At 42.6% G+C, this 25,088-nt stretch overlaps 1 protein-coding gene across 5 annotated transcripts in view; it reads left to right on the top strand.

The window, feature by feature from the left end:
* The window catches only part of kidins220a (kinase D-interacting substrate 220a), a 46,079-nt gene that overhangs the window by 4,152 nt on the left and 16,839 nt on the right, over positions 1 to 25,088 (top strand). For all 5 annotated transcript variants that reach the window (XM_084380685.1, XM_084380684.1, XM_084380683.1 and 2 more), the window contains exons 2-23: positions 160 to 318; positions 2,005 to 2,103; positions 2,814 to 2,912; positions 4,323 to 4,421; positions 4,716 to 4,814; positions 5,003 to 5,101; positions 6,329 to 6,526; positions 6,650 to 6,748; positions 7,087 to 7,185; positions 7,913 to 8,011; positions 8,115 to 8,292; positions 8,445 to 8,609; positions 8,798 to 8,977; positions 9,294 to 9,459; positions 9,582 to 9,733; positions 10,129 to 10,229; positions 10,339 to 10,524; positions 10,717 to 10,857; positions 11,834 to 12,071; positions 12,208 to 12,299; positions 15,123 to 15,267; positions 15,739 to 15,901. In XM_084380685.1, the coding sequence (XP_084236811.1) occupies positions 187 to 318; positions 2,005 to 2,103; positions 2,814 to 2,912; positions 4,323 to 4,421; positions 4,716 to 4,814; positions 5,003 to 5,101; positions 6,329 to 6,526; positions 6,650 to 6,748; positions 7,087 to 7,185; positions 7,913 to 8,011; positions 8,115 to 8,292; positions 8,445 to 8,609; positions 8,798 to 8,977; positions 9,294 to 9,459; positions 9,582 to 9,733; positions 10,129 to 10,229; positions 10,339 to 10,524; positions 10,717 to 10,857; positions 11,834 to 12,071; positions 12,208 to 12,299; positions 15,123 to 15,267; positions 15,739 to 15,901 (3,029 nt within the window). In that variant the 5' untranslated portion in view covers positions 160 to 186. The remainder of the gene's footprint in view (positions 1 to 159; positions 319 to 2,004; positions 2,104 to 2,813; positions 2,913 to 4,322; positions 4,422 to 4,715; positions 4,815 to 5,002; positions 5,102 to 6,328; positions 6,527 to 6,649; positions 6,749 to 7,086; positions 7,186 to 7,912; positions 8,012 to 8,114; positions 8,293 to 8,444; positions 8,610 to 8,797; positions 8,978 to 9,293; positions 9,460 to 9,581; positions 9,734 to 10,128; positions 10,230 to 10,338; positions 10,525 to 10,716; positions 10,858 to 11,833; positions 12,072 to 12,207; positions 12,300 to 15,122; positions 15,268 to 15,738; positions 15,902 to 25,088) is intronic.

The following is a 25,088-nucleotide window of genomic DNA, read 5'->3' as shown; positions in this document are numbered from 1 at the left end:
ATCACTTCAAAGACACACCACACCCTCTTCCCGGCTTCTATTTTACTGACTCTGCTTCCCTCCTGGTAGTGTTTTACATTTCACTGTGCAGGCCAGATACACACCACTGGTATCTTTAGCCTTCTGTGAATGCTAATCCATTTTCCTCTTTATCTACAGTGGTGTACAGGTGGTTAGCAGTCAGCCATGGATACCACCACCTCCCTGAAGATGACCTCTCTGGCCGTCCAGAGTCTGTTCACCTACGTGGAGGAGGAGAACCTGGCTGCCATCAAAACACATTTGGACAAGTTCAAAGATGTGGACAGCAGGAGTGATGTAAGTCAGTCATTAGTAAGTGAGTGTGTGAAGTAATGAGAGGCTCTTTGAAACTGTGAAACAAGTGTTTTGTGGTAAAAGGGATTATAGAATCTTTTGTGAAACTGTAAAAAATACCACTGAAGGTAATTTGCAAAGAGAAGACAGAGCAGAGTGTTTGATATAATGTTTTGTGTATCGAGGTTCATCTTCTCCTTTTAGATTGGCTATACGTATATGAGACATGGTGCTTATAAAGAGTATTCAGCCCCACTGAAAGTTTCATTTTGTTAATTTTTTTTGATCACTTTGACATTTAATGGTGTTGATCTCTATCAAACAGCCAGTAAGAAAATAATAAAACATGAGCACTCCTAAGGGAGGTATTTAGCACTAAGCATTCATAAAAAGTACTCATAAAAAAACTTAACATAAATGTTGTGCACCCTGGATGAAACAAATGAAGAGTTTAGAGAGGAACTGCTTTGTTTTGATCTATTGTAGCTGCTGTCATTGTGATGTTAAGTCTGTTACTAGTACATACAGTACAAGACCAACTAATCAAATGGTCACTTTACAAACTAGTGAACGTGACTCTGATAGTGATCATTGGCTGTGCAGCCTCCACCACTAAAGTGGGGATATACATCACTGTTTTGCATGAAGGCTCAATATACAAAGTCAGGGAAATGTCATTGTGCACTTGAGATAATTCATGTTTTTAAGGAAAGTTCACTTTATATAAGACAGCTTTATTCATAAACTATGAGCATGATAGGTTTAATGGTTCTGGTGTGGCATTGTTTACATTAGATTGAAGGTAACTGCTGCTCTTCAGGTCAACTGTAAATATATTATTGCAGTTACAACCTTTTAAACTCAGGCACAACTTTCAAGAAGGGGTGCTATCGGCCCGATTAATCGACTATATGTCTTTTTCTGCTCCAAACTATTGTTATTATATTGACCCTTAAAAATTCCACTATCTGTTGACCTCTAGTATTGTCTGTGAAGTTAAAGTCTGTTTAAGCTCACTCCTCTACATTATAGCTGTCCATTGTTGTCCAAAAATACATCAGTGAGCCACACCGTCACACTGTGTGACCTGCTGCTTCATTTCCATCACTGTAGTTTATTTTCATATCAGTCTCACGCAAACCGTCCTACTGATGTAGATACTCACCAGGGAACCACATCTACGTCTGAAAAAAGTCCCCAGCTAATGTACTAGTACTACTATTGGAATAAGATTTGCTAAAACGTGTAGTTTTTGGTGCTTTAGGGAAGAATTTATCCCTTTTTTAAGTATATTCATGACTCATTTTAAAAATAAGAATAAATGGGCCCAGGCTTGACTTGGGATTTGACTTGCCCTGACCTGACACATCCTGTGACTTGCCTTGACTTGACTTGCGCAAGAAAAAATGACTTGGGACTTGCTTGAGATTTGAACCAAGACCTGAGTCACATGTCTGTTTTGGTCTTTTCATGACATTTCTGGACGTTGACATTAACATAGATGATTGCATCAAGTAACCTATTATCAGGTTCTCCTACAGTACAAGATTAGAGTTGAATCATCAAGTAGTCTCACTGCCTGCCATTTATTATTTTTTTTTTACCAGTGAGCTCTCACAGGGTCGCAGAGAAAACAGTGTAATTAATTGGCTTGTTGGTTTCTGTTCCTTCCCTCTCTCTTTGTTCCAGAATGGGCAGACTCCCTTGATGGTGGCGGCAGAGCAGGGCAGTCTGGAGATAGTACAGGAGCTCATTAAGAGAGGAGCCAACATTAACTTGGACGATGTTGTAAGCATGCACACGCACAAACATAACCTCTCAAACTGTCTAATGTGAACACGCCCTCACGCGCAGGTACACGTGGCATTATAATAGATCCGGGCACAGGTGAAAAACAATGCGGTCATTTTAACCACATCATCCACTTCACAAAGAAGACGTCGGCGAACTAGTGGTCGTGATGTTCCATCTTGCTGAACTCACCACACTCGGGCTTAGTCCACAGCTATTATGAGCCATAATGATGACTTATTACACACTCTTACCTTCGCTCTTTCGAGTAAATGACAGGATCCACTGGCTGGCCAACACCCTGTGCCTTCAAGCGCCAGCCCCACACACGCACACACTCACGCATGCATGCATATACCCTCCCACTTAGACACACGCATGCATGCTCGCACACTACACCTCACATCAACCTCTCAGGTACATGCAACCTGCTATTACACATGGCAAACTCATTCTCATACTAACGCGGAAGAAGAAAGGAGAAGATACTGCAGTTGCTCTTGTCTTTCGCACTCAACTCTCTGACACTCCTGTATGTCCATGCGACACCGTGTTCAAATGAGCACCTGGTATGACCAGCTGGTAGGTACACTGCTTTGACAGTTCCCGGGGCGTCCCACGTAGAGCTCGGAAAGCTCGGACGTTTGTCCAACTGGATTTGGAGTCTGATGGGAGTTCCCAGGGTAACAGGTTGTCTGTGTGTGCAGGACTGCTGGACGGCGCTGATCTCAGCAGCTAAGGAGGGCCACATTGATGTGGTGAGGGAGCTGCTGGAGAACAAGGCTAACCTGGAACATCGAGACATGGTGAGAATATAGAGAATTACCGGAAGGTTTTTCTTCATTAAATCTGCTGTTTCCACTGATGATAACATGTTCTCTGAAAGCGCCATGCAATATTAAGCTTAAGAACATGGTAAAATTTAAAGGCTGTCCTGGTGGCTTAGTGGATGAGAAGCATCATGTAATCACAGCGGTTTGTTTTTCGAAACATGTTGCGTGTCATTCCTCTTGTCTGTCCTTGTTTCCTCCAATCTATCCTAAGAAAACATGACCTAAATGCCAAGTAAAATATCTTAAAAAAAGAAAACGAAACACAACGGGGTCGTAATGTATCCTCTGTGACAAAATGACTTCACAATTTATGTTTATAGGAAAAAGATTCAATAACTAAACAACATGGAACAATAAGACACAGTGTTAAACTTCTAAATATATTTTAAACCTTAAACTAAAACATCAAAGGTTGATAAAGAAGCTGCTCAAACTTACACATACATACATAATTCAAACAAAGTAATGACGTCTTCATTTTATGTGCATTAATGGTTTGTATAAAATGTAATGAGCCCAGTGCTGGTTGAACAGGATGATCCAGTAGCCTTCAAATGGACATAAAATGAAATTATTTCTGTGCGATGGCTCCTCTCTACTAGTAATCCCATTTACTGAGCTCTGGTTGTCTCCTCGTGGGGCAGTGATATGATTTAGTCTTGTCAGAAGCAGACAGTTGTCTGCAGACTTGCTATGGAAGCTATTCTGTATACAGTATTCATAAGCAGACTTTTGGCAACATGCAGATGAGATGCGCATATTTGCACAGTATTACCTGGGAATGAGTGTGTTCGGTATTAGAAGTTATGTAGATGTACCAGCTCAAGAGGCAATGTGCATTTCCAGCAGACGGAAACGCTAAAAATGTAATCCTTATGAGCAGTAACTCTCAGGAGGCAGTCTAAGTGATGTATTACATTTCTGTGTTGGCACTCAAAGATAGCACTTTTTTATTTACTTCACTATTTTATCACGTATGTCGAGACACTTTGAGTTGATTTTTTTCCCGAGTGACTATGGAAGTGACTCATGACATCAACTGACTCACTGCCGTGCGGGATGTGTCTAAGCTGCACAGGATAGATCACAGCCAGTCATCACGGTGGGATTATAATAAATCGCACTGTGCGATACTGTTCACTCACTGGAAAGTGTGTCACACCAGCTGTAAATAGTATATTTTCCTACCACAAAATCTGCTTAGGTCGCACCTTCTCTGTAAGGCTCGAATTTAATACAGTTGGTACCCCCCTTACACACACCGTACATATTAAATATATAGATATGCTTTCCCATCATGTACACATTTTCTCTTCTCTCCTTTCGGATTTGAATAATTTTTCTGTTAATCTCAACTCTGTTCTGTGTATTTATCCTACTCAGGGAGGGTGGACTGCTGTCATGTGGGCAGCCTATAAAGGTCGAACAGATGTGGCCCAGCTGCTTTTGGAAAAAGGAGCTAACCCGAACATCACTGGTCAGGTACTGAGACTGGACACACTGTGTAGCATCATTGGCATCTGTTGTTAATTAATACCAGCATTGACATTTACACGTAATAGGTATGTGTAAAGTACAGGAATTATTAATAATATTATTGTGTAAACCTGTGTAGGTTTGTGAATACTACCACAAACCTACACAGCGTGATACCTCCCTCCATCATCTGCTGTTTCAATCATGTAAGGTGGTTTAAAGCATTAGTACGACCGCAGGCCTGACACTGATCATTAGTTACTGTCAGCATGACTTCACCCCTGTCCTCTGGCCCAACAGTACAGCGTCTACCCCATTATCTGGGCGGCAGGTCGAGGCCACGCTGAGATTGTCCATCTCCTGCTGCAGCACGGAGCCAAGGTCAACTGCTCAGACAAGGTAACTACATACTGACAGATGTTCGTCATTTACTTGTTTTTAATCACGCAGAAGATGTAGTTAAAAGATTTGTCCTTGTTGAGTATCCTTCTTTCTTAATTATTTACAAGTCCCTGGGTTGTTGACTAAATCATCTCTTGCCACTCATGTGTCATGCACTTTATTACATTTTCTTTGCTTCCTTGCAGTATGGTACCACTCCTTTGATCTGGGCATCCAGGAAGGGCCACTATGAGAGTGTGATGCACCTTCTGGCAAATGGAGCAGATGTGGACCAAGAAGGAGCAGTAAGTAGATTGTAGATATTCTGTGAATGCCTTTCGAGGATGTCCCTTTCATACCCAGTCATGGAGCTGTCACCTGTTACCAATCAACCTGTTTACCTGTGGAAGTTTTTTGAGCAACTTTCCCAGTCTTTTGCTGCCCCTGTCCAAACTTGTTTGAAACGTGTTGCAGGTATCACATACAGACTAAGCATATTTTTAAAAAATCAGTGAAGTTGTTAAGGTAAAACATTAACTATAGTAGATCATCAGAGATTATCAATTTATCACATTCTACTGTATCTATGGTTTGCACATTGTAATTGTAGTAAACATAATAATACATCTGACAATAATGACTTCATTTATCTACAATGTCTTTCAGAGCTTCAAGTAGACAAGATATTGATTGATGAAATCTGAAATAATGTTGATTATTAAGTTTGATCACAATATCTAGACAATAATTTAGATTTAGATGGCAGCTTTTGTTGTCAGGGCTCTTAGATATGTCTGGAAGATTTGGAAAGCTTATCTATAAAATTGTTGTACAATGCCTTCTATATGGCTTTGCACCTACAATTATTTTCCTAGTATAATATTTGGCAGTGTTTCCTAAACAGTGTTAATATTTGATTTGGTAGTCTGAACAGGTAGCTTAAGAGCTAAGCTAGTCTAATTTTGTTTTGGGTTCATCTTGGGTGCCATGAAACACAAAGCGGCCCGTTCTCGCGAGTGTAGTTTTCACACAATCAAGATTTAATGCTGTCGAGGGCCACAAACACATTAGTGAACTGCAATATTAAATAATTGATTGCGTCTGTGACGCAGCGCATCTGTGCTCCTTCGAGTCATGTTGCATCTGTGCTGACACAAAGTGAACGATGTGATAGCTTGATATGTAGCATCAATAATCAGATGAAACTATAGTAGCTAATGTTGCAGGGCAATTAATTTATGTCTAATTAAAAGACTGAGAGAAAAAAATATGAGTTATTGTGCTTGGTAAACAATGTTACAATTATAAATTGTCATTGAGCCTGTAGTGTCCCTCAGAGCTGCTCAAATAAAATGAGAACAGTTGGGAAATATAGTTTGTTAATCCTCAGCTGTAAATTATTGAACAATTGACATATTGGACACATATTGAGCTAAACTTTTAGCACCCAGTCAAGTCCAGGGAAACATCTGTAATCATAAATGTTAGGGTTAGAGGGATCCTTAAATTCGCTCCATTCTGTGTCTTTTCAGAACTCAATGACGGCTCTGATTGTGGCAGTGAAAGGTGGCTACACAGAGGTTGTGAAGGAGCTGCTGAAGAGAAACCCAAATGTCAACATGACGGACAAAGATGGCAACACGGCCCTGGCCATCGCCGCCAAGGAGGGACACACTGAGATCGTACAGGACCTGCTGGACGCTGGCACTTATGTCAACATCCCAGACAGGGTGAGGCCGACCTGCGATAATATTAAAAGCTTTCTGTTTGAAGATGTAGAATAGTGGTTCCTATGAAATACATCCACTTCATGTCTCTCTCTTGTCTCTTTTTCCTCTTTGTCCTTCTTTCAGAGTGGGGAGACGATGCTGATTGGAGCAGTGAGAGGAGGTCATGTGGAGATAGTCCGAGCCCTGCTGAACAAATACGCTGATATTGACGTCAGGGGCCAGGTAGGAGCTCGTCTCTCACTGTCTTTGCTGCCTTATTGATGTTTAAAAGCAGCAGGAGGCCTTCTTGTGTTCGCCCGCTCTGTTGACTCTTGGTTAAGTGAACTTTAATCCATGGATTAGAATCACAAAGTCTTCTAAGTATTATTGCTATATAAACAGACACACTTTGATGCTCTTATTTGTAAAGCTCAACATTATACATTTACTGTGCACCAAACAAAACAATTTAATGCATTCTCAGCTATTCATACTATTCCATATGTGTTTTTGTATGCCTGACACAGTTTATTTTCTCCAAGATAAACAAGCTAGTATTTGCCTTGTCTTTTCCACTTCAGGATGGAAAGACTGCCCTCTACTGGGCAGTGGAGAAAGGTAACGCTACCATGGTGAGAGACATCCTGCAGTGTAACCCTGACACCGAGAGCTGCACTAAGGTAAGGCACTCTCAGGAGTAGAGGATTAAATGTACACTCTCTTATGCTAATTTTCATGTTTTATTCTTTATTTCTCATGATTTATTTTTTTTAAAGAAAAAGTTTAAAACATGCAGTTTTAGAATATTTCCATTCTGTGTTAAATTTGAATAGTTACAACATAAATCGCCCGTTTCTGACAAATCTGTAAAGGTACAGAGCATATCCCCCAACCTGAGGGTCCCAACTCCCTCCAGGGGTCGCCAAAGCTTCACGATGGATTTGGAGGCTTTTTGATTTTAAGGGATGTAACAAACCTGCAAATGTATACAATAGTCCTTTATTTCAGCATTACTTTACTTTCTGTGAAGAAAAATGAACAGATTTTTTATTTTTTGAAAATTTAGATTATTATTAATAGGTATAAACTTGGAAAAAAATCTCACAGGATAATGGCACAATGATAACCAGATCAAACGCTGTATTCACAGAGCCTTCACTTTCTGTTAAACAGTCTCATCCTGCATAATAACAGTTCGAGGTTTATAAAGCATAGTGATAATAGAACAATGGCCAAGCCAAAAAGAAGCCTATACTGTATGATAGGTAAAAGAAATAAGAAGCACTTAATACAGACAGCATTGTATACAAGTTCATAAAATTATAACATATAATATATATATATAATATATATAAATTTCAGAATGGGCAGAATGGTATTGATGAAATGTGTATTTTCTTGTTTTAGGAGGGAGAGACTCCTCTTATCAAAGCCACAAAAATGAGGAACATCGAGATAGTTGAACTGCTGCTGGATAAAGGAGCCAAGGTGTCCGCGCTGGACAAGGTACTTTTTAAATACACACATTACACACGCCACAACAGGATTTCTATGGTGTTATTTAGTTTAGTGATATGGATGTTTCTTTTTTCTGTTTTTCTTCGCTCAGAAAGGAGACACGCCCCTCCACATAGCAATCCGAGGGCGAAGCAGAAAGTTGGCTGAGCTCCTGCTGAGGAACCCTAAAGATGGCCGCCTGCTTTACCGTCCAAACAAAGCTGGAGAGACACCATACAACATCGACTGTACCCACCAGAAAAGCATCCTTACGCAGATATTTGGAGCGAGTATGTTTTTCAATCTTACTTAGAAAGACTTGTGACAAAACAAGCTCATAGCCAGAAAACATTAAACGTTAAGCTCTTTTTTAAAACCTTCTTCTGTACTTTTTTATCTTTTCCTCACTTTACATATCTCCCTCTCTCTGTTCCACTCTCAGAGCACCTCTCCCCCTCAGAGTCAGATGGAGACATGTTGGGTTATGACCTGTATAGCAGTGCTTTAGCAGACATTCTTAGCGAGCCCACCATGCAGCCCCCCATCTGTGTTGGACTGTACGCTCAGTGGGGCAGCGGCAAGTCTTTCCTTCTCAAGAAACTGGAGGGTAAGTAAACCCACAGCATTAAAAACTGTCTCACACAAAGATGAAAAGTCCTGAATTGTGAAAATTTGCTTCTCGGACAGTCTCCTCTCCTCAGTTTCTTCAATCCCTCTTTAACACTAAAAAATCTCCCCATATTCTTAATTCAAATATCTGACATGAAATTCTTTTTCCTCCCTCTCGTCCGACAGATGAGATGAAGACCTTCGCAGGCCAGCAGATAGAGCCCTTGTTCCAGTTCTCTTGGCTCGTGGTCTTCCTCACCCTGCTGCTGTGCGGCTCAGTGGCCGTGGTCCTGGGCTTTACTGTTAATCCAAAGCTGGCAATTGCCGTCTCCCTCAGCCTCCTCGCTCTGCTCTACATCTTTTTCGGTGAGGAGACTCAGCCGTGGTTGAAAATGCAATGCTGATGTGCTAAGTCACCGGTTCCCAACCTGTTGGGGTCTGTTGTCTGTTTCAGCTCAAAGATATAAACTTTGAATAAAACCCCTTCCTACTGAAGTTACATAGTCCAGAGAAGCCTCATTAGAAGTGTTTGAATTGCATACTGGCATATTTCTGTGTTTTCTGGACTGCAAAGGGAGTTCCAAATTGAATAAATACAAACTGCTTATCCACATGACTATTTAAAGCTGTTACCAAACAAATGGCACCTGTAATGATTGTAATAATGATCGTCTGTCTCCAGTGTTGGTGTACTTTGGAAGTCGGCGTGAGAGAGAGAGCTGGAATTGGGCGTGGGTCATCAGCACCCGTCTGGCTCGACAGGTTGGTTACCTGGAGCTGCTGCTCAAACTGATGTTCGTCAACCCGCCTGAACTTCCTGAGCAGACCACCCGCGCGCTGCCTGTCAGGTGACTATTACATCTACACTGCAATATTGTTAAAATGAATACTTAAGTCCCAGGCCCAGATGCAGTTTGCTGTGTAACTAAGCGAGTCAAAGCATCGTTTCTCTTTCTCGCATGCCACACAGGTTCTTGTTCACGGATTATAATCGACTGTCCAGTGTCGGAGGGGAGACCTCCATGGCTGAGATGATTGCCACGCTCTCAGATGCCTGTGAGAGGGAGTTTGGCTTCATGGCCACCAGGCTCTTCAGGGTTTTCAAGAACGATGAGGTCCAAGGTGAGGTCACCATCTTCGTCTACGTGATGGCTTTCCACCCAGCTCACATAGTCACAATCAGACCTTTTACGAAGTTCAACAGAATCCTACATTTGCAGTCACGAGCTATCTTTCTTATCAATCCTTGGCTGACATTAAAATAAGTAGGTGCACTGTGCAGTTTTTGGATCATTTAAAATCAACATTAAAAGAAGTAAAATATATACCTGTTCAATAACAGAGTAAACATGGCCCCCTAAATCAGCTGTAATATTATTGGTCTTTACCCTTGTATCACTTCAAATTTAGATTGAGACTGCTGTTTAAGAATGGAGCTCTTGGTAGTATAATAGTGCTTAAAATGACCTGTTTGGCAGTCTTTCCGACAAATTTTCTCAACTTTTCTCATTCTTCAGGTAAGAAGTGGAAGAAAACGTGCTGTGTTCCCTCCTTTGTGCTCTTTTCCCTGACACTGGGATGCCTGATCACTGGTGTGGCCCTGTTGGCCATCTTTAAGGTGGGTGAGAGCAATGAACCGAGGACCCTGCGTTTCAACAGTACACCCTGAAACCACTAGGTCAAAGGATGCCCCAGTAATCGGTTTTAATGTTTTTTTTCCCTCCTAGGTGGACCCTGAAAACTTCACAGTAAACGCAGTGCTAATAGCCATGGCCAGTGTGGTGTGCCTGGCCCTACTGTTCAACTGTAGGACCTGGTGGCAGGTGGCCGACTCCGTCCTTAACTCCCAGAGGAAACGACTGCACAGTGCTGCCGACAACTTGCATAAACTCAAGAGTGAAGGATTTATGAAGGTAGACTGATACATTTAATACATAGTACCTAGTCAATGGCGAATGGAAATCCCTGGACATCCTGTTGGCTAAAGGGGCTTTCCATTTGCTTAAGAAGTCATGAAGTATGTCCTGATCAAATCAATTTCCTTTCTCACATTAACACTGATAATTGAATTGTTTTTGAGCCATTTATTTTCTTCCATACACCAGGTTCTGAAGAATGAAGTGGAGCTAATGTCTAAAATGGCCAAAACCATTGATGGCTTCACTCAGAACCAGACACGCATGGCTGTCATCATCGACGGACTGGACGCCTGTGAGCAGGACAAAGTGCTGCAGATGCTGGACACGGTGTGTGTTTGCACATGACTCTCTGCGTGGGCACTTAAATGATGAGTGCAGCTTCCTCTTTGCTGACACTGAAATAAAATGAAGGAAATACTTTTTGTTAACATCTGTACCTCACGCAGAGCAGCTGCCATGTGGCCTCACAGTAACTTTCAGTGGGTCTTTTCCCCCGTGCACACAGACCCCACACATCGTCTGTATCATGCAGCCACCCTGGTGTTTCCAGCTGCCTCAGCTCGCCTCCAACTTTAGATTCATCCTCCCAGCTGCTGTAATAGAATTTCCTTTAGCTAAATGTTATTATTTAGTGAAGTAATCCCAAAGAAGATGGCAACCTTCTGTGTGCTAATGTAATCTTCTCATCTCTGCAAGCGCCTCCCAGTCGCTCTGAAACCATCTTCAGTTCAGAGAGATTCAAACACAGCACTCTGTGACCCAATTTTTGTAGGTTGCACAAATGACCAAAATCTTTTTTTTTTCATTTCTTTAGTCTGTGTGCTTTTCTACCGGATAATGTGCATGAAAGATGCAGACCATGTGATGGCGCCTTAGTTGATAGTGCTGACAGCTGCTGTGGGGACAGAGGTCCATCATCCTGTGGGGCGAAGCTAAGGGTGTTGGCCAGCGGTTAACAAACCATGTATGCATGTAACACAAATCGATGTCCTGTGACCATTGAACAACGTCCCTTAGTTAGCAGAGTGGAAATCCCCAACACCATGTGCTGTGGACAGTCAGCTCTCACAGGGATCATTAAGCTCAAGTGCTACAGCTGACTGTTAAAGCTACTGTTAAAGGAGTGACGACACGCCTCGACATCCTGCTCTGAAAAACAGACTGAACTAAATTGGTTTCAGTACAAACAGTAGTGCAACAGGCTGATATCGTACTTTGAAAAACATATTTTATGGAATAATTGTAAAAAACGTGGTGGAAGATGTCCTTTACACACTAACTTATGGTTCCCCTCTCACTCCAGGTGAGGGTACTCTTCTCCAAAGGCCCATTTATCTCGATCTTTGCCAGCGACCCGCATATTATCATCAAAGCTATCAACCAAAACCTCAACAGTGTGCTGAGAGACTCCAACATCAACGGACATGACTACATGAGGAACATCGTCCACCTACCAGTATTCCTCAACAGCAGAGGCCTCAGTACGGCCAAAAAGCTCTGCACGGTAACCCCCACCAATGGAGAGGCATTGCCTGCCGAGGGTAAGGACAACATATTGTACTGTATACACATATATAGAGGATCCCACACCGTTTTTAATGTATAAATCCAATATATGATGTTTAATTTCAGCCATTAATCAGCTGTCATTGTCTCTTTCATCCTCTGTCTCTCCAGGATGGCATGAAGACTTGGACAGGAAGATGTCCTCGACTAGCCTGGGCCAAGACCAGGCCAAGTTTGGCAGCAAGAACGCCCTAAACCGCAGGGTAACAGCTATTCAAGTCATAGGCATATGTCACATGCAGTGTTTTTTGTTGGGGTTTACAACCACATCAGTGGTTCCTGACCACCCAAGCCCTCTAACTTTAGAAGACACGGATGAATGCAGTATGAGCTGAAGGTGGAAGAATGGTAATTAAAATAGACGGCCAATACTAGAAATGCAAGTCAGAGAGTAGGATTATATTTATTCCAAATTAGATATACCGAAGCAAACAGTTGACACCCCACCCCAACGCATAACAACCAAATCAAAAAAGCCAAATGATAATAACAAATATCAGTGGAGACGGATATGTTGTTTTTACAGCGAGGTAAAAATAAATGTGTTTTCCCCTCAACACTTCACATAATCAGAAAGCTGGAAATGAATGCTTGATGTCCTGACATTAATCAAACCAAATTAAAATGCAGTTAGCTCACCACAACTTGAATAGAAAACACTGCATTAGGAATGGAGATGCTGCCTCATCGCTCTCTCTGTTTTCGGCCTCCTCCCTGAAGGGGGAAAGGGGGGGGTATGTTCAGTACAGGCGTGGTGTTGGCAGGCAGCGCAGAGGCCAGAGGACAGAAGGAGACACACCGAGAAGAGAAGAGAGAGGTGCTCGGTGTGCGGCCAAGGTTCCTGGTGTAATTGATGTAATGACTGTTTATCCTTCCTGCTGCGTTGCCACAGCCTAATGACAAGGCCTAGCAGCAGTGGGTCCCTGTGACAAAACACTGGCACCAGGTCTGCTGGCAGGAGGCTAAGTGACTCTGCTGCTGTCGTTGATGCCTTCCTCCCCCCCTGCGAGACCTTCCTACTACCCCTCCTTCCTTCCCGCCTCCCTCTCTTGTTTGTTTGTTTGACATTTGTTTTGTACCCCGGGTTTATCTAGTACACTCAATTATTGGTGTTGGCCTTTTATTATGAGGCGGCGTGCTCTTTTTATTTGCCCTCCGCCACTAGCTAGCTCTTGGCAGGAGGGCCCTCTTCCTACAAGTGGAGATTAAAATGAGGGCAGGAGGGGAAAATGAATTAGTGGCTCTCCATTTTCATGTGGCTCCTCAAGTTGAGGATGACATTAGGAGTATCTCTGCCATCTTATTGCCATTTACTGGAATGAAATGAATCCCATTTACAAGGAAAATATCACCTGGAAAATTTAGTGTTTAGAAAAAAATCCAACTCAAAACATTTTTGTCAGAATAAAAGTATATCAGCAGGGAGAATAAGAACCAGTAGAAGTGACCCAACATAAAAACAGTCATCTAAATGAACCAATAAAGCCGTAAAACTACAGTAAAATCAGCCAGTCAGGGCTGTCTGTATGATAGACCTTTCTGGTTCTGACTGACTGAGTGGTGGCCATATGTTTCATCTCTCTGAGAAAGAGGTCATGAGACTGGCGTTACGACTTCAAAGTCAACCAAAAGCCTCGCCTTGGCTCATGACCATGGCAGCTGTCTGATATCATCACAGATGTTCTCCGGTAGATCTGTGTCAATAGCCTGCCTGTGTGTCATGACTGTTCGGTTTTGGACAGTGGCTCTTTGATTTTGATTTGCAGTCACAGGGAATTTTATGTTTTTCTCATGAAAACATGGACTATATAGAAGGAGAGGGAGACGGAGCTGGTCATTAGAATGACATAATGGAAAGAAGAAAAACAGTGCTTTTAATTGGATTCACTCACAGCTCATTCATGGGGTTAAGTTGCAAAGCTTTGCTTCTATATCTTTACAGTCAGTAACTGCTTTTATGATACTGAAACATTATCATACTAAAATATGTTTTTTAGTTTTAATGAGAGCAGCTGGGTTGCATATAAGTAGATTCCAACATGGATAGGGTGCATAGGAAGTTAACAGTATGAAATTTTGAGGCCCTGTCCACCTATATACATGCATTTCTCAATCTCTTTAAACATATGGTTTTACAGTGACATGACGTGAGATCACATGGTCTCCCTGAATTGCCTGTTCTTTTGTCTCATGATGCACAGCTTGCGGCAGTGATAATGCACAAGCAACCACAACGTCTGCAAGAGCCGAGAGTGATATACAGTAATGCCTTATGTTTAACTTGTGCTTTCAATTTGTCTTTGAAGAGATCGAATTTATAGGCTCCCCTGTACGTTAAATGGTTGTTAAATGCCTCCTGCAGCTGTAGTAGTTTTACTGTCACTAAGACTGTTCCAGCTCTTTCTTACCCACTTATATACTACTTTAATTGACACTGTCACAGGATTTATTTCAGTGATTTCTGTTATGATTTTCCGGCATCATGTCCTGTCACTTAAAAGACCATTATGTAGGATTTCTTGGCATCTAGCAGTGAGGTTGCAGACTGCAAACAACTGAACACCCTTCGTCTCGCCTTCCTTTACAGTGGCCCGCCAGAAATGCAAAAAACATGAAAGGCGCTCTCTGGAGCCAGTGTTTGGTTTGTCTGTTCTGTGCTTCTGTAAAACACAGTGCAACATGGCGAACTCTGTGGAAAAGGACCTGCTCCCTCTGTAGATGTAAAGGGCTCGTTTTAATGTAACAAAAACACAATAATTCTTGCTTTCAGGTGATTATCTACTGATGAAAACATAATGTGTGAATATTATATTACATTTACGTCGCTAAATCCCCTTAAATAGTAAACCCTGGACCTTTCATGCCTTGATTGGATGATTCAAATTGCATTAAAATGACAAATTAAATTTTCGTCCTTGAGATTTTTAAATCTTGCCAAGCCAGCTGGAAACATTACCAATCCAAATATGTAAAATTCAGATCATTTGCTAATTTGATTTTATGCTTTTTCTTTGTACTCTGTTCAGGACACATACCGACGTCGGCAGATGCAGAGGACCATCACCAGACAGATGTCCTTCGACTTGACCAAGCTGCTGGTGACCGAGGACTGGTTCAGCGACATCAGCCCACAGACCATGAGGAGGCTGCTCAACATAGTTTCTATTACTGGTAAAGAATAAACCATATTCTGCTTGAGCACCGCCCTCATCTGATAATAACAAAAGACATTTTGTCTATACAGCAACATCAACCCACTTCAAGGGGATTAGATGGCTAACTTCTGTCAGTCAATGATAAAATATGGGGATGGAGGAAGAAAACAAAGCTCTGATGGGATATAATTCGAAACCAGTAGCAGCCAACATGTGGTCGCAGAGGCTGCGCATTTAACCAAGGGTTTTAGTTAAGAATACATTTTGCCAGTATTTAAAAGCATTTAAAATTAACTATAAATATGAACTGCATTTGCAGTAATGACATGGCAGCATGTAAGGATTCTAAAATGTTGGGCACAAATTCATAAATATAATGATATCAGATTATACGAAGATAACAGAAACAAGCAGCAGTTTGAGAAAGAGACGATCATTAGGATGGACTTCTGCGGCCTCTAATCCTTGATCCATCCATTGTTGACAGGTCGTCTGTTGCGGGCCAATCAGATCGTTTTCAACTGGGACCGGCTGGCGTCATGGATCAACCTGACAGAAGAATGGCCTTACAGGACTTCCTGGATCATCCTGTTTTTGGAAGAGACTGAAGGAGTGTCAGACCAGGTCGCTCTCAAGACCATCTATGAGAGGTAAAGAAAGACACGATCACTCCGTCTTTAGTTACTTATCTGATCTACAAGGTGTGCGGTCTTCTTTGATACACCTGTATGCATTCTTTCTTTGTTTCAGTATCTTTTTTCACTCTAATTTCCATTAGTCTCTTCCTTACTTGGGGCATGACAGAGGCTACCATTAACACAAGATGAAATGGAAATAAGGTCAGATGAGTTTAGCCAAAGGACCAGCAATTCATGTAAATGCTGTAAAGTGGCAGTGAGCATCATCAAAAAAACATAAAAGAATTAAGAAATTGAAGTCAGTAAATCATTTTATTGTTTTATGTGCTTTATGAAATATTGACATATATAGCCTTGACCAGCAGGTGGCAGTAGAGTATTTTGTTTTCTGTATAGGCTACATTAGTCCACAGCTACTGCCAATGGCTGTGAGTGCCACACTAATTGGCAACTGACAGACAGATTTTGTAATTGATCATAATGCACGAGGCAAATGATGACTGTATTATAGCCGGGGCTGTAGATTCATGAAGGGACACATTTCCTTAAAACTGCACAAGAGACAAATGACACTCAGACGTCTTCGGCTGAGCAGTGATGGAAAAGTCTCGTACCTCTGTGTGTAAACAGTATGACTGCTCATGGCTTTGTATGTGTGTGGTCACGGATGCTTTTAGGCGTGCTCACCGCAGACGAGAGGAGGAGAACCGACACAGGCTGAGTCGTGCATCAGTCGCTGGCCTTTAAAGGTTGCACTCTGTCACAATACACTAGTGCCTATGATTCCTGCGGCGGTGAAGTGTCACAGACCGTTACTGTCAGCCAGTCAGCCAGCTAGATTCAGCAGACAATCCTCCCTCCCCCAATTCCAAGGCAAACCACTGCCTCATTAGACTAGGTTTTCTCTGTTTGGTTTTCAAAGGACAATGGGCTTTACCTTGTGTTTGCATATAGCAGTCAAGTGTTATGGAGGATGTGTACAGTATGAGAGGAGGACAGAGTACAAGGCATTAAATGAGACTCTTCTGAGTCAGAAGGCTGTAATCAATTTCTACTTGCTATAATTGTTAATTTTACACTTCTCTGCCGTATATCTCTATCATGTTTAAGTATAGTGGACACCCTTAAGGAAATGTCCATACTTTTACCACAATTATTGTGTAATAAAACTGAGAGATGTAAGCCATAAAATTCTACATCAAAAGGCCTAGATTGGAGTGCCTGTACCGCAGCATGGGACTGGGCTTACACTGTTCGTTAGACTTAATACAGCCATCATCTTGTTTTTGACCAACGGTCCTGTCTTCTTTTATCTTCTTCCTTGTTGAATGTCTTTCCAAATGGCTGCTCTGTTCCGCAGTGGCTGTCGGAGAAGCAGCCTTAATGATGATGACAGGAAGCCTCAAACAGGCTAAACACAACGCCTAGCCTAGAGGCCTTATCTCTTGCACTAATCTTCCGCTGATAAGAGTCAGGCCAGTCTGTCTGTGTATCTTTTTCCGTCTCTCTGCTCTTTTCTTCCTCTTTCTTATGATGTCAGTCTCTAAAGGTCCCTTTTTGTTCTGGATGAGATATTCTGTCTTTTTCCCTTAGCAATGGACAGGCACTTGACTGGCCTCTCAGAACCCCAGGCCCCCTTCTCCCGACTGTCTGCCTGCTTGAGAAATGGATAGCTACCTCTCTTTGCTTCCCCATTCAGCAGTGTGTGTGCATACGCACATGCACAGCAGATGTGCACACAAATAACGCATCTTTTTTCGTAGCCAAAATTCGAATGGTGGACCATTTCCTGCACGTTATAGTTCGCATCTTTTTTGTTAAATTCTGTTACCGCAAGACCTGTGTGGTTCAGACCTCATGCATGAGCTTTGTGTTGTGTTTCAGCATGCATATATGTGTTGTGTTCAGCCATTTGTACACAGCAGAACTGCACATCCCCTGAGCGTTACTAAGTGAATATATTAGTGGTGAAGTGAACGTGGGGGTGAGTCAGCCCCTTATAGGTCAACTGTCGCCCTGCATCTCAGTCACAAGGCAGCATGCGCTTCCTCTCCTCATCTCTTTGTAAGGCTTGCTAAAGCTAAGCAGGCCAAAGCACACAGAGAATCAGAATTATTAGATTGTGTAAATCCTAGTCCGGATAAACATTGTAGACAAATATTTTTAAAGGTAGAAATAAAATGCAGGTTTGATTCGTGCCTGAGGTTCTTTTTAAATTTGGCTCAGTATCAAGATACAGTCTCAGTTTAGACTTAATACCCTACCTAGCCTTCTAAATTAAAACTAGATTAAGCCATAAGAAACAATAGGGAAGGCAAGAGTGCCTCTCAGTGAAGAAGGCGACAGATACTCTCTGTGGCATGTACCTGAACTCCTAGAGACGACAGAAAAAATAGACACACGCCCACCTTCCCTCATATCTCGCACAAACACACACGCTTTCAAAACGGCTAAAAGCTGTTTTTAGCAACTTGCCTGGCAATAACAAAACGTCCACGAAGGACTGTGAAGTGTCATTGCAGGACGTGGCATGGAGCGAAATTCATGGCGTTAATTCCCATAGCGGGAGCGGACCAGTACAGCCCTGCTAATCTGATGGAGAATGTGTAATCGGTTAATAACCTCAGCGATTTCTATCATTAATGGTAAGACAGGGGGCTGCCCACACTAATGCACGGTAGCGGGGGGGGGGGAGAACTGTGCAACAAAGATGGCACTGTCTGCAGGAGATATTGGCTCACAGCAATCAAGCTCACACACACAAAGCGTAGCTAAAATGTTTGTGTCACTAGTTGTGGAGGGATAACTACACATTACACCTCGAGCAGTGAGCCAGCATCATGGCCTCCCTGCACACTGACACAGAGAAAAACAAAACAAGAAGCTTTTTGGACCAAGCCTCATATTTGTAGCCGTCAAATTAACAACCCTAAATCTGTGTTTCGAACGCTGTTTTCTTTTTTGTTTTTTTTTATCACTAGCAAATTTAATTTGGAGCCTGCAGCCTTGTGACTAACATTTTCAGCGTTATCATTTCTTTCCTCTCAGTATCGTCTCTTCTCAGGAGTCAGTTGTTCCTTGTTTTAGCTGCCATTAGAGACTTAATGACTCCAGCTAACCTAGCTCTCTCCTGCTTCATGGTTATTGCTCTAAAGCAGCCCAGCCATTTCCAAAGAGTGTTAATGAGCTTTTGTATTTTTTATTTGCTTGATGTTGTTTAGAGCCATTACGTTACATTGAGCCTTTTAGTGGAAGCTCTTCAGTAGAGTAATTTCAGATGAGTGAGCAAGTACAGGTTCTGGGTGTTTCTCAAGGACACTCTTGTTGGACTGTTGGCTGTTGTTATGACCTTTGTTGTTGGAAATATGTTCACCTTTATTATTTTTATTCTGTTTTTAGATTCCCATCAGCTTTTATAAAATGGTTGTTCCTTCTGTGGGCCTGTGTGATGACATTTTATGAATCAATAACCAGAATGTCTTACTTAAATTGCAAGATGTCTCCTTTAAAGATGATCAAATTGGATTCCATAGCATCGTACCAGGGCTGCACAGTATGAACAAAAAAAATAAAATCACATTGCGATTATTTTGACAGATATTACTATTGTGATTTTTGCATCACAATTTTCATTTTCACAGAAAACACTGGAGAACAAGATTGCATCCCTGCAGCACTACAGTACCTCATTATAATGCTGAAAAAACTGCAGCAGTGATTTTTAATATATTTGTATTAATTGTGCAGGCCTCAATGTTACAAAATAAATTTGCTTTATAACATAGAGACATGGCGATACATTAGTCAGTTTGGTGTACTCGATAGATTAATTAATCAATTAATACAGTATCTTATTTTTATTATTAATCTATTATTATTCCATTTTTTTCAAGCAAAATGACAAGAAAGGAGGCAGTTGCAACTTCTAAATTGTCAAGATTGGCTGATTTTCGTTGTTTTCTATGCAAGTTAGCTAAAGATCTTTGGCTTTTGTACTATTGATCGGACGAAACATGTTATTTGAAGATGTGAACTTGCAAACCGAAAAATTATGACGGGCATTGTCTGCAGTTTTCCATTATATAGCAGCCCTAGTGACAATATATACTGTAATACTGTACTCTGGACACATCTTCAAGGACTCTCCATGCAGTCTGTAATCAGCAGTGACTGTCAATGTCTCTAATTATTAGTGTTTAATTTTTTGACTGTCGTGATTTGTTTAAAAGCAGTTCTGTGCTTCGGTTGAGGGGTTAACATATTTGTACCTAATGATGTATGGGGACGCGTTCAGTCAGCCCCTCAGAGAGTTTATTCCTGGACGCCCAGATCCCGTTTTCAGCTAAAAAAAAAAAAAAAAAGTGTCACTGGTCCACTGAGCAGGTTCCTGCACTGCTCTGACATCTGGTGCCCTGTCTGTGCCAGGATGCCCCCGCCGCACTCAGGAGTGTGTTTCTGGCGCTGCACCTGAATCTTCTGTTCATTACACACACCCACACATACATACACACAAAACTATTGCATGCCATACACATATAGACACACTCACATGCTCTACGTGGTGAAATGCTGACACCTTCCAACCGAAACAAGCACACATGCACACAATCTTTGCCACTACAAGCATTGCGATTGAAAATGTGCGTGTGCTGCACGTGCAACACACACAAACCTAGCTCTCACACCAGTGCAAGAACATATGTCACCCCCAACTCCTCTGAGAATCAGTGTAATTAATCAGGCCCTGAGATGCAGGCTGCATTCAACAAACACGCATATGCACACACAGCGCAGGAAGCAGAACACAGCAGATAGATTATTGTCAGGTAAAATTGTAGTGCCTAGAAGTGGGTTTAATGTGTTTGCCAATATCTGGGTGTAAAAAACTCTTGATGCACTTTATGCTTTTACTTTTTATGTCACAGCTTGTTAAGGATCAACTCTTCCTCTCTGCCCTTCATCCTCTCTTCCCCTCATTTTTGTCATCCTGACCCTGCATTCATCCACCAAACAATCCTCTTCTCAGTGACGTGACTAGAGCCACCAGGCACTCTTGGACACTTGAAAACTTTTTTCTTTTTTTTTCTTCACTAATCGCACTCTGAATGAATATGTAGCCAGGCAATTCAGTCTTAATTAGAGAGACTCTTATCCCAAGTACTGAAACATTAAGATGACGCTCTCTTCTCATTCAGGATTACTTTAATTGGCACAATTATTGTAATTTGGATGCAATTATGTGACGGGATAAAAGTGCTGTTCCAAAGCTCATGCGGGTGATTCCCTTTATGTGGAATCCTTTAATAAGCTCTTAAATATCTCGCTGCAAAAAAAATGGCAAGATCCTATTCTTTTCTTATGATGAATACTTTTGAACTTTTCCTGCCCTCAAATGAAAAGTCTTTATTCTTTGCCACGCTGCCTATTGTTCATGTGAATTCCCGTCTCATTCGTAACACTTTCAGTCATCTGGATGCATGCTCGGTAAATGCTCAAAAATGCTTTTTCCCTCCCTCTTCTCTGAGGGAGGAGGCTATTGTCCCCATGCTGAATCCCTCCAGGAGGTATTTCAGTGGAAGACGGAGTAAAACCGCCATCGCTCATAGCACTGCCTTTTGCCAAGAGACTCGAAGATGTGTGTGAATTTGTAAAGGCTGGTGTGAAGCTACCTGTGTCTCAATAGAGATCTGGCTGCTTCACTAGGATACCGTCATTGATTCTTCTACGCGCCAGTGTGCCGACCGACCACCTGACTGACGAGCAGATAAAGACAGACAGAGGCAAAAAAGAAAGTATGGTAGGCGTGAGATAAAGATGGCAAAGGGAGAGAGGTTGGTATTTGATAAGGAATGGCATTAAGAGAGGGTGAGAAGAATGCGAGAGTCCAGTCTCAGGAGGTAAAACGAGGTGAAGGAATCTGTGTGTGAATAGAGGATCAGAGCAGATACCAGCAGGATTACTGCTAGCCGAGTTTGCCATTGGTGGGTCTCGGGTGTATTTAAATCCTCAGGTGATGCTGCTGCTCCAAGTGAGATAGTCCAAGTGGTGGGCACACACAGATTCATGCACACGTCCCCTGGGTTCCCACATGGCTGTTAATACAGTGAAACTCGGCGTCTACTGATTACATTTGCGCGCGTGTCGACCCCGCATGCATTGTCGTTCCTCCATCCCTCAGGTGTTTGGAGATGGTGACTCATTGATGAATCAGCCATAGCCTGCTCCACCACCACTCAACCCCACGCTGAGCTGCTCACAATGAAAAAAACCCAAAAACAAAACCAAAAAATCCCCATGGCAGTCAACGTCGTGTGTACAGGTGACACAGGAGGTGGTGTATGAGTGTGTGTGCAAGGTGATTGTTCTGATTGTGTATTCGTGTACGAGCAGGCTACAACGTGAGGACGGAGAGAACGTCATGCGGCATTCTTTGTTAGAAAATCCTTAAAGCCCTTTTCATTTCTGCCTGTAAGCCGAGGTTGAGGGATTAGTCTAATTGGTTGAAACAAGAGAACTGTACTGTTCCCTTTTTGTACAAAGCATAGAGTCATTTCATAAGCAATGAAAACCTCTACTACACCTCGAACTGGCCTCTGCTCTTCAGTCATGGGCTCGTCCATCAGCGACGAAAAGGTTGGATTAACATTTAAACGTGACACTGAGGTGGAAGTAAAGGAGCTGAGGGTGGAGGAGCAGATATCTGCCTGATACTCTGGTATTTCTGCGGTGTTGAGCATTATTGCTGATCTCTCTCCCGCTCGGCTGGAACTGCTGGAAGGTGAGGGGGGGTTGGATTATAAATAGCAGCGCAGGATTGCAAGAGGTTCGGCGCTGACCTTTAAGTGGACAACGAGATTCGCCCTCACCGCCGCAGGAGCCATGGGGCACACTTGATAGTTGCACACGCACACACATCCGGCCCTTAACTGACGTTAACATCCTGGCCCTACAAAAGTCAATGGAGGTCAGGGCCTTTTGGGGTGTGTGTGTACATGTGTGTGGAACTGACACTTAAATGGCATGAAGGAGAGGCGAACTGAAAATTGAGCCAATCCAGCCTCTATCCGGATGGATCAGGAGTGTCCTTTTCTTCCCCTATATTTTCTCTTAAAGCAGCTTTTAAAGATATAATATGTAACATTTCTGCATTTAAATGTCTGAAAACGACCGCTGTTATATATATTGTTCAGTTGTGTGCTAAACATCATCCCACAAGTTTTCAGCAATATTCAAAACCAGAGTAATCAGCAATTTTATTCAAGGCAGCGCTGTGTTGCGATTGGTCGCCTGTCACTATAACAGCTGGGAGTGAGTCAGAGAGTCGGGAAGGAAGTGTGCCAACATGATGACCATAACATAAATGAAACTTAAAAATATTACCTCTTCCGAGAACTTTTATGAGTCATTTTATCAGCAATGGTGGTTGTTTAGCAATGTAGACAACAACTCCCATGATCCCAAGCTACTTACGGCCTTTTGTTTGGTTTCGATTGAGAGAGCCCTAGTGGCAGAAATGACATACTGTGCATTTCATTTCGCTTCCAGCCACCAGGATTTAGTCATCAGGTTTGTCTGCTTGGACGGCTTTTCGTCACTGCCTCCGACTCAAATTTGAAGAAGAGAAGCTTTTGTTTTGACTGATTTACTTCATTTTTGTTGTTTTTTGACATTCTCCTATCTCTCTCACATCTCATTTGTGATGCACATATGTCCCACTCTGTGAAGTGATCCGGATTACTGGTTCAGCCTGAGGATCCCAAGCTTTATTTGTCACATTCATCAATTACTATCGATTTTAGCTCCATAACAGACTTATTCCAGATGTATTATCTTCTGCAGAAGAGCACATTTGTCTTCATTTTAGCAGTCCACCACACTTAATTCGGCATCATACAGCCTATCACTTGGCCATTAAGGCTATCAAACAACCACATGTGCTGATATGAACTCCGTGGTGCAATTAGTGTCACGAAGATCGAACTTTGCCATGGCCCAAGGATGCTCTAAGCTCTCCTCCGGAGCATAAATCACCAGGCTGAGGTTTAGTGTTTTACTATTTGTCAAGAATGAGGCCGTAGTTAATCTGAGTGGAGGGTTCAGTTAAGGTTTTTGGGGTCTGGAACAAGAAGGCTCCGTTTCGGCGCTACACATGAGTTTAATCAACATTTCAGGGAACCACTGAAAGTCCTGAGCACGTCTCAAAGGGAGGCCGTTCTCTCCGAAGCGGCTTGGTTTTTATCAGCCTGGTGTGTTTCCCATTAGCCTGCTTGTCTCTGTGGTTTGCTTTGGGATGCACAGGTCCAGCTTAGTACAAAAGAGTTTCAATTACTGGACTAAACTTTGCCACGAACGTATATGGAAAGCAGACGCTGCCACAAGTCGTCAGTTGGCACTGCCAAGACGAGGAGGCAAGAAAGAGAGAGAGTTGGAGACGGAGACGAGGGCAGAGACAGAGGGTGTCCACATTACATGAAGCATTTGATTCAAATCAAGGAAATAAGTCTGGATTTTCAGGAGACAAAGAACGTGGCGTCATCTAAAGTGAAAACATGTTTTTGCTCTCCCCCTCTGCCTTTGGGGTGGTGGAGGCTTTGGCAGCTTCCACCGTAACAATAACCTCTCTCAGCATTGATGCTGCGAGTCCACGCGCCAGCTTGCTGGTCTGTCCGCCTGTCCACTGTTTTCCCAGAGAGGGCCTCGCTGGGTTCATCCACACGCTTGGCAGACACTGTGCCAGCGACTCCGACATGACTCTGACCAGGAGAGGAATGTGCCGGACCCGGGCCTGGTTAACTTCTGCACCCACACACTGTTGGACTTGGTCGCACAGTGTCTGACATTGAAACTCTTGAGCTTCTCAAACACAATGTGCACAGGCGTTTGTCTGTTCTGCAGGCATCTCTCTCTGTCTTTGGGCCCCTTTATGGAAATGTTTGGCAGCAAGACCACCTCTTTGTGGTGAGCATGCGCATGTCATCTGTAAGCACAGAGGGCAGCTGTAAAGCAAAGTCAAGTGGCACATTCATACTTCCACTGCCCAAATAGCGGACGGAAGGGATAGAGAGATGGATTCTGCTCATTCCCGTCAGCTGCAGCGTGTGGGAGGTTGAGAGGAGAAGAAAGGCTACGCTCCAGTCAGCTTTGGGACCTATTAGCATTTGGATAAGCTCAGAAAGCTCCCAGTGGCCACACCACACAG

The sequence above is a fragment of the Pagrus pagrus genome (assembly GCF_965226575.1).
Source record: "Pagrus pagrus genome assembly, chromosome: 18".
Classification (NCBI taxonomy): domain Eukaryota; kingdom Metazoa; phylum Chordata; class Actinopteri; order Spariformes; family Sparidae; genus Pagrus; species Pagrus pagrus.
The sequence above is the reverse complement of the archived record's forward strand: the minus strand, read 5'-3'. Positions and strand labels throughout refer to the sequence as shown.